General features: G+C 39.8%; 1 protein-coding gene across 1 annotated transcript in view; it reads right to left on the reverse strand.

Annotated features, from left to right (window-relative positions):
• Window positions 1-11,808, reverse strand: part of LOC139726194 (uncharacterized) — a 35,482-nt gene extending 23,674 nt beyond the window's left edge. Inside the window, exon 1 of the mRNA XM_071637262.1 lies at window positions 11,616-11,808. Within this exon, the coding sequence (XP_071493363.1) occupies window positions 11,616-11,808 (193 nt within the window). The remainder of the gene's footprint in view (window positions 1-11,615) is intronic.
• Between the last annotated feature and the right edge of the window lie 2,725 nt (window positions 11,809-14,533).

Here is a 14,533-nt window from a genome sequence, read left to right on the forward strand (position 1 = left end):
TTTTTTAATTCTTTCTTAATTAAGTTTTCACATACTTATTTCGCGTGTTGAATTTAAGATCTTGTTGCTTGTTTATCCATGTTTTCACAAAATTGTTCCTTCTTATCTTTCACAGCTTCTTGTGAAATATGAGCCTAGTTTCTCGTTGTAAGGGGAATCTGTATGTGATACCCTCGATCTATTACGACAAACTACTATGGCAAACGTAGTTTATGCCGCCCCAGAACTGTGGAACAGCATCCCAAGTGATAGAACATGCAAGTTCCATCAATAAGTCCAAAATGTTTTTAAATACATGTACTTAACTGTTAAAATAGTAACATAGTGATTGTAGATGATGATTTATGCAGCATGTTACTGTTTCTGAAATTACCTTTTCCTGTTTATCTCGATTTGTTCCCCCTCTAAAGCGCATAGAGACCTTGCCATAGGTATTATGCGCTATATAAGAACGGTAATGATGATAATACAATGATAATATCTTTAACAACGGTCAATAAAAAAGACATAATATGTACATTATACATTATCAAAGAAGCATATATAGTATTATGTGCATAGTTTCCTCTTTACTTACAGGTTCATGTAACATAATAATGCTGTTTTTCAAGTTTCAACATTGCTTTTCCCTCTACTAACATGCAGTCTTACAAAAATGGCATACCCGGTACATAATCACGAAAGCAGAACCCAACATATTTACATAAGTCTTCTATGTGTAACACATTGCTGGCCATCTTAAAAGCTGTTAAGCTTTGATAAAATTATGAATTTACCTTTTAATGTAAATGATGTACTATTCAACATACCTAACAACTTTTAAAACATTAAACTTTATTTGTTACTGCATATGTGTTAAAGAAGTAAGGAAACTGTATAGCATATTTGCCCGATCTTGCATTATGGGATCATCTTTGCTTTTATGTCCATTTTTTATTGCTCCGCCACGAAGTGTTGCCGGAGCCATTATTCTCTTTTGAATTCATTGTTTCTTTTCGCTTGAAAATTATGGCGGTGTTAACACGGTATTATCGTGGATCTTGCGGTGCAAACACGGAGGATGCCGTTCTTAACAAGATGAACGGCGATGTGAACACGGTCCATTTCAAACCGCCAAGACCGCCACGAAAAATTAAACATGTTTAATTTTTCTGGCGGTTCCCCGCGGTTCCCCGCGGTTCTCGGGGTTCATGGCGGATGGGTGACGGATGACCACGGTTTGTGTACGGTGTAAACACGGTCTTTGGCGGAGCACGGCGATTTGCTGAACCGCCATGAACCGCCATCTAAACCGGCGATGTGTGATTGCACCTTAAGACGTTTGCACATTTCCCGGCCACTTGCACATTCCCCGGCGAGACGTTTGCACATTTCCCGGCGTTTGCACATCTCCCGGCTCCCTGTATAGAACCATAGAACCATAGAATTCTTCGTCTAGAGTATTGTTCAATTTCGCTGATGGATAACTGGAGTGAATTTTATCTGCCTGTGAAGCGAGCTGGCTATTCAAGCGCTCAATCCCATTCTCTTCTCAAGTCTTTTGCTTCATTATTTCCAGATTACGTTTCTGTAAAATGTCTAGTCGGTCAGTTATCAATGTCCAATTTTTCGGTGGATTCCTCTTTTTTCGAGGGCATTTTCGATGGCTTCAACGAATGCATCGCTTTCCAAGTATTCTTGAATGGCATGAACGGCGATAGCATCTATTTTTGCATTGCGCGAACAGCGATAGCCTCCATATGTTGGCCTGTGAGCTAGTCGGCGCCATATTCTAGGCGATTTTCCATGAAGAACATCACAGAATATGATTATATTATTACCCCCCCCCCCCTCAAAAAAAGTAGAAAAAATAAGTAATTGTTTATAAAAGGTAAGACCCGACTAAAAAGGAGCAAAGAAGTGAGTCGAGGGAGAGGCTTGATAAGACCACGGAACCAATACCACAATGATGGAGTTTCACGATATCCTAACTTCGCATGCTTTGTACCAGAGGCCATGTAGTTTGCTCACAACAAAGCTTGACTTCATCGTGAAACTAGTCCAAAAGTGACAAACACTTCTTGCATGACTGCATATTCAAGGATCACGAACAATCCTGCAACTACTATAGTCCATGGGCCAAGACCCGAAAAATGGGTTGTTGGTACCATCTGAGGTGGCACAACCTTTTTGGTGTCAGTTTGTTTGTCGGGCATAGACATGCTTATCAAGCTATGATAGCATTTCCAAATGAGTAGCTTAGTCATAATAAATGATTTTCTTAACCAATTTGGTCTCGTTTTTACATCCCTATACTTCTGAATCGAATCTAACCGCTATACAAAGAAGAGCAAATAGACGTACCGACAGCTGACCAAGGATACTCATTACAATATTCTTTTTGGAAAAAAAAAAATGATAAAAGGAAAAGAAATTTATAGATAAGTGTTTGGCGTAAATATTCTAAAGAGAATGGAAAACGCCACTAAACACAAAACAACAACAACAACAACACAAGAGCACTGTCTTCCGTATGTCCACAGGTGTTCTGTTGTAAACGCGGTGCGCTTAGTCTTTATTCAAGGCAGCGAAGGTAATATTCGAAGGGTTATGATGTCCACAGCTGTCACGCGGTGCGCTTAGTCTTCATCTAGACCAATGTACCGTTATCATATCTAAAGTTCCTCATAAAAGGGATTATCTGTACTGTTTTTATACTACCCTATCAACAAATACATCAGTTTTAAACAAAAATCACTCTGTTCATCAATATTATTCATTATCGTAGTGTACCGGTACATTGTTTTTGCATTATCTTATATTGTTGGATGGAAATAAAGCGACATTGGCGTGGTATTAGCGTTTTCACCGTAGCATTTTCGCCAGAATATGATAAATAATTGAAAAATACGGTAAAATTCACGAGGAGTTGTTTTTGTTGTTGTTGTTTTTTTTAATAGATAAAAGGATATACACTGTATCATACGCTTTGGATATTCCCTTCGCTGTCTAGAATAAAGACTAAGCGCTCTGGACATAATAACCTTTAGATATTCCCTTCGCTGCCTTGAATAAAGACTAAGCGCACCGCGCTTACAACGGAACACCTGTGAATATACCGTATAGAGCTGCATTTTACAGCTCCATGGAACATACAGAAGACAGTGCTCTTCTTTGTATAGCGGTTAGTTTCGATTCAGAAGTATAGGGATATAACAACGAGAACAAATTGGTTAAAAATTCATTTATTATCACGACTAAGCTACTCATTTGGAAATGCTATCATAGCTTGATAAGCATATCTATGCTCGACAAACAAAATGGCACCAAAAAGGTTTCGCCACCTCAGATGGTACCAATATCTGGCCTGGCCCATGGACTACTAGTATAGGTTGGGAGAAAACCTGAAGACGGTCTGTTTCCCGGTTACTTGCGGAAGCATTGACCCCGTTTACAGTGCGGGGCCGAGCCCGGCCTCAATTGCGCGGCCGTGCCTCGCAATTTTGTCCGTTTACACTGCTGGGCTCGGCCGCGCTTTTAATTCATACCTTTAAATATTTTTTTCGTAGTGGCGCTCTGCTTGTAAACAAACTTAATTTGGTATAGCCTGGTTTTCAGACCCTTTGCCAACTGGATTCCGTGGCGATGAACTCGCCGTTCGGGCAAAGGCCTTTGCCGAAGGAAAAATCCTTTGCAGGACAAAACCACCTTAAACTATACTAGTTTTCCACGTTGAGGGGGTTAATATCGTGAATAGCGAAATAGTACGGGCAGAGGGTCTGGAAGCCAGACTAAAATTGGCCGCGCATTTGGCCCAGTTTGCGTTTACACCAAGAAGAGGCCGAGACCACCTCCAGAGCGAGGCCAAATGCGAGGCCAATTTTGGCCTCGCATTTGGCCTTTTGCGAGTTTACACTGAAGCGGGGGCTGGGCTGTAAACGGGGTCTAGTGTGTATAATATTTGCTCCACTGTCAAATGTCTCCGATATTGTTTGAGCGCATTCACAAAATAGTGCTGTCTGTGGCATAATAAACTTGGTGGCTGGGATGGCAGGTGGAAAATATCCTTGACAACGGGCCATTTCAGTTGCCACGCAAATGCATCAAATCTCAAAAAAAAAAAAAAAATCTTGCGAGCTTGTGCTTACGTAATAACTGCTCGCCCCTTGTCAACGCATGAGATTCACGGGCCTTAGGCGACCCCCCCCCCCCCCCCCCCCCCCCCCCACCTCGTCTCAGCGGTAGGCCCAACCTGTTTTGTAGCTCGGGAACAAAAGGTATAAATATAAGCTGATGTAAATACGGTTGTAGCATTCACGATACAACAAAAAGGAATTCAAACGCGAGAAGCCATAACACGTTTGTGTGAAGGACACCTCCGATGCGTTATTCATGGGAATTAAATACCTAATAGAAAAAAGTGGCATGACGTGCAGCATATGTTCTCAATCAGCAATAAGTATTTTCATCAACCTTTTGATAAGACTTTCATTAGAGTTTCATATTATTCGTTCAATTGAAATGCTTGAAATTATTGATCTGCAGTATTATGATTAAATATTGTAAATTGAACAAGGGGAAAAAAAAAACAAAATCTCTAGGAAGAGTAAGCCTATACTCGTGAAATTCACATTCATATATGAAATTAATGATAGTTCAGAAAAAAAAAACCACAGACTTAACATATTTTAGTTACGGCATGGGTATTGTGCAATGACTAATTTAAGATAAAATTTATATTGTATAGGAAAACAATTTATCAGCATCGTTCATGGAAAAAGCTTTGTATCGTGTAGGACATATAAGCGTTTCTCACAAGACCTGCGACGAAAGTAATAAACACAGATATAACATAACATTTAAACTTCATACACGCCTTGTATTCTTATTTCGGTCACAAAAAGATATGACTATGAAACTGGTCAATCGAGGGACAAACTCTTGTTTGTCGGGCCTTCGTCAGTGCATACATCATTGACGGAGACCCCAGGCGGGCCTAAAATTGTTTGAGTAAAAGCTTTGTTGGAACTACGAATAACGTACTCGAGACTGCTTCTCCTTCTTAAACATTATATATATATATATATATATATATATATATATATATATATAAATATATATAATTTCATTTCCGACGAAAGTATTCAATATGGCAATTGCATATAAACAAAGTAAAGTGCAATGTGACTTTTGCATATTCCAATGAGATCTGAATCCTCGTAATTTGTTTGCAATGATTAGAAAACAAACAAACATACGTTTAGATAGAGAAATGCATGGCAAACTGTAACTGAATCATAACAAAGAAAAAAAAAGTCTGAAAGGGGGGGGGGGGGCTGCTTATGAGTATAGCTTGTAGAATGCAGTCCCCGCGTGAGTAGTAAATTGTAGTAGTAATCAAACAAAACGATAAGACATATTGTTTGTAAAACAGAACAGAAACAAAAATATGCACACAAACGCAGACACGGACAGAAACAAAGCAGCCCTTTTACATACGTCAGGAAAGACTAGACAGGAGGTCAAAGGTCAGAAAAGGGGCAGGAAGAGGAGGACAGGGAAAGAAGCAAAGGAGAAAGAACTCAAGAGTCGATGCCACAGCACATGAGACTATAGTCTTACCGAGATATGACTATATGAATAGTGCGGTATAACAATTAGGAAATAAATTAAACAAAAGTTAATAACGTTATAGCAAAGAAATAAATTAGCGGCTCCTTAATTTTCATAATATTTATTTTGATGAATGAAGTCATTAGTATCACATCTCCACGATTCCTTATAAAGGTAATACGTGTTTTTTCTGCAATAACATGTTCTTTAAAGATACAAGGAATAAGTGTTACCCCAGGCGTGAATGCCATAAATCAAATAGGGTAAAATCAGAGATGCGTATTACATTAATGAAAAGAATTTTGGAAAACAAATAACTCTATTGAATTCAGACTTTATTTCTACAGACTGTACGGCAAATTGACTCAATAGCTAACTTCCAGGTGAGCTTCTCATCCGGAAAAAAAAAACCTTAACAATCTTATTGAAGAAACTTATTCTACAGCTATATCATCCAGGAAATCCACCAAGGGTAACTCTTCTGAAGAATTACTGAAAAGCATACATTTAGTTTTTTGAAGATTAATTGACAATTTGTTCGCTCTTATCCAGTAAAATAGGCTATATACAGGGAAGTGTTCGGGCAGGGTGTGTGTGTGTGTGTGGGGGGGGGGGGGGGAGTGGACTGTGCCCCCTCCAACACGAAAGAGATTTTTCCATTTTCAGACTTGAAATTCAGAGATCTTGTGCATGGGGCCCTTGGATGAAATAATACAATTTTGTTTCTAGTATGAAATAAGACAAGTATATCATTTTCAAGGAAATGTGTGGGGGAGGGCATGGGAGGAGGATACACACAAGGAAGGCGTTTAAATCTTCAGACTTGAAATTCAGATATATGATGCACCCATTGGTGAAATATTCCACTTCCGTTTCTATCCAAAAAGTAAGAAAATATATCAAATGATAATCATAATGATAGTCATGCAAATTTGCCGGGGGGGGGGGGTAGGAGGGGATTACCCCCCCCCCCCATACGAGGGAGAATTTTGCATTATAAGGCTTAAAATTTAGAGATCTGTTGTACCCTCTGAGTGAAATCGTTGATATTTGTTTCTATAAAAAGAGTAAGAAATATATATATATATATATATATATATATATATATATATATATTTAGGCAAATGTCCAGGAGAAAGGGGAGACTTACCCCTCCCACACGAGGGAGAATTTGCATTTTACGGATTGAAATTCATGAGATCTAGTACAACCTTTGTGTGAAATATTCAAGTTTTTGTTTCTTGCTAAAAACGTAACAACAAAAAAGATTATCTGCTTGGTAGTTTGCTGGAGGATGGCGTGGGAGGGGGTACCCCTTCCCACATGAGGGAGATGTTTGCATTTTCATCCTAAGGGTAAAATCCAGAGATCTTCTGTACCCCTTTGGTAAGATATTCGATTTTTTCCTATTATAAAAGTGAAACAAGCATACATTGAAATGTGTCGGAGAGGGCGTGGGAAAGGGATAATAACATCATTTTCCCCCTGCAATATGGCTTCCGTAAGAACATGTCATGTGAACAACAATTACTTGGTTTCACAAGCGATTTACATAGGAACTTGGATGCAGGACGTCAAACGGATGTTATAGTCATGGATTTTTCAAAAGCTTTTGACAAGGTTGGGCATGAGCGGCTTTTACGTAAACTGGACTACTACGGTATCAGGGGGAAAAATCTGAAATGGATTCAAAGTTTTCTCAATGGAAGAAGTCAGAGGGTCGTTTTGAATGGTATTAAATCTTCTTCAGTAGCGGTAGGATCTGGAGTGCCTCAGGGGTCGGTTCTTGGGCCTTGCCTCTTTCTACTTTACATCAATGACTTGCCTGATGGCCTCGTGTCAAAGGTTCGCCTTTTTGCCGATGATGCAATTTCTTACATGACCATCGACAATCAACATCATACGCACAATCTTCAAGAGGACCTAAACAAAATTGGTGACTGGGCGAAAAAATGGATGATGGATTTGAACACAGATAAGTGTAAGGTTTTGACAATATCCAGGAAAAGAAGTAAGGTGCAACACGTGTATCATCTAAATAACGCCCCTCTTGAATCTGTTGAATCCGTGAAGTACTTGGGTGTAACCATAACTTCTGATTTGAAGTGGACCCAACACATCAACAATACTGTCAATAAAGCCAATAACGTGCTTGCATTTCTAAAACGCAATCTTCGCATAAAATCTTCTGATGTTAAAGCCACAGCTTACAAAACGTTGGTTCGACCAATTGTTGAGTATGCTTCCACAGTTTGGGACCCATCTACCAAGAACCTAATCCACCAAGTGGAAATGGTCCAGAGAAGAGCTGCGCGATTCACTTTAAATCGCTACCATAACACCTCGAGTGTCACCAAAATGCTACAAGAACTTAATTGGACCACTCTGGAACAGCGCAGAGAAAATGACAGGCTAATTATGATGTACAAAATACACAATAATCTCACTCCTCTTTCAGCACAGGACTATATCATCAAACAGGCTACTCAGTTAACGAGAGCCTCGCAACCACACTCCTATCAGGTACCATATTCGAGAACTGAATCGCATCGCCATTCGTTCTTCCCAAGAACTGTAAGGAACTGGAATTCCCTGTCGTCAGAAATTGTTTCAGCGCCATCTGTGGGATCATTTCGAAACCGTCTAACGGTTGATCACAGTGGCTAGTATTTTCGTCAAAATTTCTATGTGCTTGTAAATATCTGTAAATAAATTGTTTTATATGTAAATAGCACCAGTCTGCAAGAATCTTCAGTCTATTGAAGGAGGCAGACTTAATCAGAAGAAGAAGAAGGGATATCCCCCACACTAGTCTGGTTTCCAGACCCTTTGCCGACTGGACTCCGCGGCGACGAAGTCGCCTCCTTTGCTGAAGGCGACAAAATCAACTTAAACTATACTAGTTTTCGACGTTGAGGGCGTCAATATCATGAATAGCGAAATAGTATGGGCAGAGGGTTTGGAAGCCAGACTACCCCCACACATGAGGAAGGTTTTTGAATTTTCTGACTTGAAATCATACTGCAATTACCTTGGTGAAATATTCAACTTTTGTTTCTATATAGAAGAGTGAGACCAATATAAATTATATTCTCACACGATGTTAGATATTTGCATTTTAAGAATCGAAATTCAGAGTTATGGTGCATCCTTTTGGTGAAGTATTCGATTTTCATTTCTATATTTTGGATACCACCTCCCTCCTGAGGGAGAATTTTGCATTTTCAGGCTTGAAATTCAGAGATGTAGAGCGTCATTTTAGTGAAATATTTGATATTTTGTTTAAAAAAGTAACGATAGGGTAACATTTTTTGTGTGTGTGTGTGTAACAGGATCTAAATTTTGGAATTCATTGGAAATAAGTTTAAAAGAAATATCTACGTTGAATGATATTAAGAAGCAATTAAGGAATACATTATTACACAGATGGGGAAACAATGTCAATTGACTTCGCTGAATATCGTATAACCGTCGGATATTTTTAGCTTCGACTCTTTATCCTCAACAGACCACCTTACTCTGAGAATCATCGTGTTCCCATTGCTAGTAGTTTGTTAGTTACTGCACTTCTTGTTAATTTTGAACTTCAACAAGACGATAAAGAATTTTCCGATAAAGTACTTGATTTTCGAAAAAATCACATTTACACCACAGTAACACCAGCTGGCGTGGTCCCTTATTGAAGCTGGACGGGTGTTATACCATTGAAATTAACACCACCAATATCAAATCAACACCATGCGGTGTCATATTGAATTAACTCTAGCGCAGTGTCAAAAATATCACCAGCTACAGTGTCAAATTAACACCACGAAGTGCCATGCAGGCGAACACTTTTTAACACCGTCACGATACATTTTCAACACCTGTGGATGTGGTCCTCTATTGAAGTTTGATCGGTGTTAGATTAACACCCATGGTGTTAAATCTAACACCGATGTTTTTACAGTGCAGTAAGTAACCATCAGTAGGATCCTATGTGTCCAAACTGGTTGAAGGGGCAGCCACCTTTAAAATTCAGGAACACCTCCTCCGTAACTCTCCTCCCTGTACCACAGTCGGCATGTAGGAAATATCACAGTACAGAAACTGCTTTCTAAGAGTTCAGAATGATTTGTTAGTGGCAATGAATGCACGAAAGATTACATTTTATATAGTAGTCTTAGATCTCAGCGGCCCCGTCGACATTATCGACCGTAGTATACTTGCTGAGAAGCTGCAATCTGATTTTGGGCTCACAGACTCTGTTCTGTCTTGGTTACAGTCGTACAGGGAACAACAAATATCAATTAGTGACACCACATCAAAGCAGATTGATGTTAAATGGGATATTCCACAATGTTTGAGGCTTTGCCCCTTCTTTATCTTTATCTACGCCAGCCGACTCTTTTATATAATTGATTCATACTCTCACAACATATCTTTTCATTGTTACACAGACGAAACTCAATTTATTATGTCATTCAGCCTCGTGAGGATACAAGAGTAGTCCTGTGTTTTGGAACTTGAGCAATGTATTAGGGATCTTCGTAGACAGATATGTTAATGAATCAATGAGGTCAAAACTGAACTTCTTCTTACTGGAATTCAACATCAACATGATCAACGCAAGTATCAAAACTGAATCTCAGTTCAATTACAATTGGAAACACTGAAGCCACGAGGTCTACGTTTGCAAAAAACCTGGGTGTCTGGTTTGACTTTTAGCTGAGCATGGATACACACATATCCATCAGACCTGCAAAGCAGCTTTTTATTATTTATGTAATCAATGTCATATTCCCAAATATCTAAGGAGGACATTGTATTGAAACATTGGTCCAAGCCTTCATCACAAGTAAACTGATCACTGTGTAATGGTCTATTGTATGGGTTAGCTGCATCTCATATAAGTTAGTTACAACGTGTACAAAATGCACGTGCCAGACTTATTTGCAACTCCTCAAAATTTTCACATGTATGTCCATTACTTCATGAACTGCACTCACTCCAAGTACGTCAGAGAATTAAGCTTAAGCCCCTTCCCATAACATACAAAGCTATTCATGGTTTGGCCCCCACTTATCTAAGCGAACTTCTCTCCGTAAACACAACCCACAAACACAAAAAATGCGTGTGTTTCTTTTTTGAGGGAGGGGATTATTTTACTAACATATAACAAACTAACTTATAACTATAATAACAGTGTCGCTGATAATTATAATAGTTATGATAAAATGGCCCCCTCACCTCATATTTTAAATCTAACTTAAATATACATTGTATTAAAACATTTCAGGGGAGGTAAGTTCGCTTGAAGCCTTTTTTCACCCCTTACATACATAAACATGCGAACACACAGACAGACATGTACAAACAACAAACATTGACACACACAATATACGCACCTATTGGCGAACTGGAATACAAACATAATCTGTAACTTTGTTAATGATGAAAGAAAAGGCATTTGAACTCATTCCTCCATATGCTCCTCCTCCATAATTCTAACATCATTATCATCATTATCGTGGTCATCATCAATAGGATGGATGAGCCATGCATGAAATAATAATTATGCGTAGAAATAATAATTATAGGAAGCCATTCAAAGGCAGAAAAAAATCACAGATGTGTATACTAATTATCCCCCCCCCCCTCATTTGAAACAATCACGGTAACGCCTCTGGTCATGAAAGATTAGACTCTCTTATATTATATCTCTTCTATTAAGAACTCGACAGAAACGATGATTCCCAGCCCCTCCCTTTCGGCTTCGCCACTGATTATATCATTTCCGGACAAAAGAACCATTTTTTTAACCTGTTTCTTTTTTTTTCTTTTTCTGCACAACATGAAGTGCACTGTAAAGAATAAACTTTGAAAAGCCTTGTGAAGAATTTCTATGCTTAAAGAAAAAAAAGTCAAGTTGTCTTTGTAGCATTTTTATTATGCTTCTTGCTCTAACGAAGCTTATTTGTCTTTAGTACGCCTTCATAAAAACTATACCTAATGTTTTATTTTTTTTAAACGTTATAGTGTACCTGGACATGAAATAGAGGCAGCAAACACTCCCAGGGCCACCCCGATGCCTGTGTCAGACTCGCCCAAACTCGCCTGAATGTTGGAGAGGAAGACTCCGACACTCTTGATAACACCCATCTGAAAAGCCGATCTAGAGAACATCACAGCGACGAGAAGAGCAAGCTGACATCGGGTATAAGTCAGGCAGGACATTTTGTAGGTGAATCCGTAGTACTATTCAGGGAACTTTGTGTCGAAATGACTATGCCTTGAACGTTGCCTCAGTTTTGTCTCGACCACAGAACCCTTCAAGATTGCCGTATCTGACCTTTTGTATCAGGAAACATGTCTCTGAACACATACAATCATCTGCACTGGATGTGAAAAAGGTGGGGTGGCGAAAACTTAACGGTATTTAGCACCAAATAGAAAAGGTGGTGGTGAAGCCGCCTCTAACAAGATGAATGGCAGTAACGTTCGTTGCCAGGAGATGTCGAACGCTTCAATGAGTACTTTCCAACAAGAGGCAAATCATAACAGTCATCATACTCTAACGACCACATTGTACTACGCAGAGAAAACGTTTTAGACCACAGTTCTTTCTTTGCCTTCAAGGATGCTTCTGCGAGTGACAATGAAGGAATTACAAAGAGCATCCCGCTGAACAAAGAAATTGGCGCCGATGATTCACCACAAAGCTTTTCAAGCCGGTAACTTCTTTCATTGCCTCCCCAGAGCGTCTTCTCTACTGAAGCTGAAGATGAATGTTCTCCCTTGCCTGAGTTACAAACTAGTCCTTTTCCCGAAATGCCACCTATTAAGATCAGTATTGATGGTGTACGTAAACTGCTGCTTAATATTAATACATCAAAAGCCATCGGTCCTGATCAAATTCAGAACCAAGCCCTTAAGATAGCTGCTGATGAATTGGCTCCTGTTTTACAGTTCATCTTTCAACAGTCCCTTGACTCAGGGGAACTCCCGCTTGACTGGAAAAGTGCTAATGTTGCCCCCCTTTTCAAAAAGGGCTCTACCACTGACCCTGCAAATTATCGTCCAATTTCTCTCACCTGCACATGCTGCAAACTGTTAGAACATATAATCGACAGTCAATTAATGAATCATTTAAGTGAACAAAGCATTCTCTCCGACAACCAACATGCGTTTCGGAAGCACAGATCCTGCGAGTCACAGCTTGTACTCTCTGTGAATGACCTCGCAAAGAACTTGGATAGTAACATCCCAACAGATGTTCTTGCACTGGATCTCTCAAAAGCTTTTGATGTCATCCCACACAAAAAAACTAATCCAGAAGTTGAATTTTTATGGAGTTCGCTCTAACATTTTGCGATGGATTACAAATTTCCTTACCAAGCGTGTTCAACGTGTATGTGTAAATGGGAAGAGCTCTGAATGGTATCCAGTCTTGAGTGGTACGCCACAAGGTACAGTGCTTGGCCCTCATCTGTTTTTACTGTATATTAATGACATCCAGAAAGAAGTCTCCAGTACCACTAGGCTCTTCGCCGATGATTGTTTATTATATCGCCCAATTAAATCACCGAATGATATGAGTGATCTCCAAAAGGACCTCGACGTAATGGTCAAATGGTCTCACAGATGGGGCATGCAGTTTAATCCTACCAAATGTGAATTTATGCGAGTCACTAGACAGAGGTCTCCAGGTAAAGCATCCTACAACATCAGTGGTGTTACCCTCCAAGGAACTAAGGAGATCAAGTACTTAGGCATCAAAATCCAAAACGACCTACGCTGGAATTGCCATACTCACTACTCAACCTCTAAAGCTGCGAGTGTATTCTTCCTCCGGCGTAATTTTCATCATTGTTCATCCACTGTCAAGCAAAAATTATATTCTACCTTAGTAAGACCACACTTGGAATACGCTGTTGCCGCATGGGATCCTTACACTGACAAAAATATTTCATCCATCGAGAGAATCCAGAGACAAGCTGCACGTTTTGTCACCAACACCTACAGCAAGGAATCTAGCGTCACTCAACTCCTGAACTCCCTTGGATGGAAGTCACTCCAAACAAGACGAGAAGCACATCGCCTGACTTGTTTTCACAAAATGTTGAATAATAGATTGGATATTGATTATTTATCACACACTAAACCCAAGCTTATCCGAAGTAGACGCGGACATTCTCATCAGTTTGAAGTACCATCCTCCAGACTGGAAGTCCACAGAAACTCATTTTTTTCCCCGCACAATTAAAGCATGGAATGAACTTCCTTCTTCCGTAATCACACAAACGGATTCTGCTAAATTTAAGGAGATGTTATTAAATGGAATAATTGTTTAAATGTCCACTCTCCGGCACCTCCAGTCAAAACTCCAGTAGGAGTATTCAGGAGGACCTCAACCAAGTACCAAGTACCAAGTACCAATCACGCATATTCTAAAAACCAATCTTTTGAACTGGCAGTGTACCAAAAGATTGTAAATGTGCACGACTTACCCCCATTCATAAAGGGGTAATAAAACCTGCGTGGTAAATCATCGCCCATTTCTGTTTAGCTCCATGGTTTTACCTATTCTTGCCAAGATAATAGTAAAAGTAGTTCATGACCAAGTTGTCAGGCCCTGTCACCTTTCCGGGCAAGCTACGCGGGCTTGTTACGTGTGGGGATTTTCCTGCACGCAGGATAATTTTTGCGGGCGGACAAGGCTTTGGGCCAGTTTCACGTGCGTCCTACATGCTGGACCCGTGCTACTTACATTCGTCTTAAGTGCATTCCATGTGACCTGCGTGTCAGGCGCATGGGTGGCGAATGAGGGCTGACAACAGTTACTTGGTGAAGGAATCCTTCTAAAGGATTTCGATTTGCATAGATTCACGGGCAACGTACGTACTTCAAGCGGATCAACTGCTACGGGCCTCCTACTGGTGTTCTGCGTCGACCTCTGCAG

Source organism: Diadema antillarum, unplaced genomic scaffold (genome assembly GCF_040938485.1).
Source record: "Diadema antillarum isolate AM-2024a unplaced genomic scaffold, OU_Dant_1.0 seq00000081_RagTag, whole genome shotgun sequence".
Lineage (NCBI taxonomy): Eukaryota > Metazoa > Echinodermata > Echinoidea > Diadematoida > Diadematidae > Diadema > Diadema antillarum.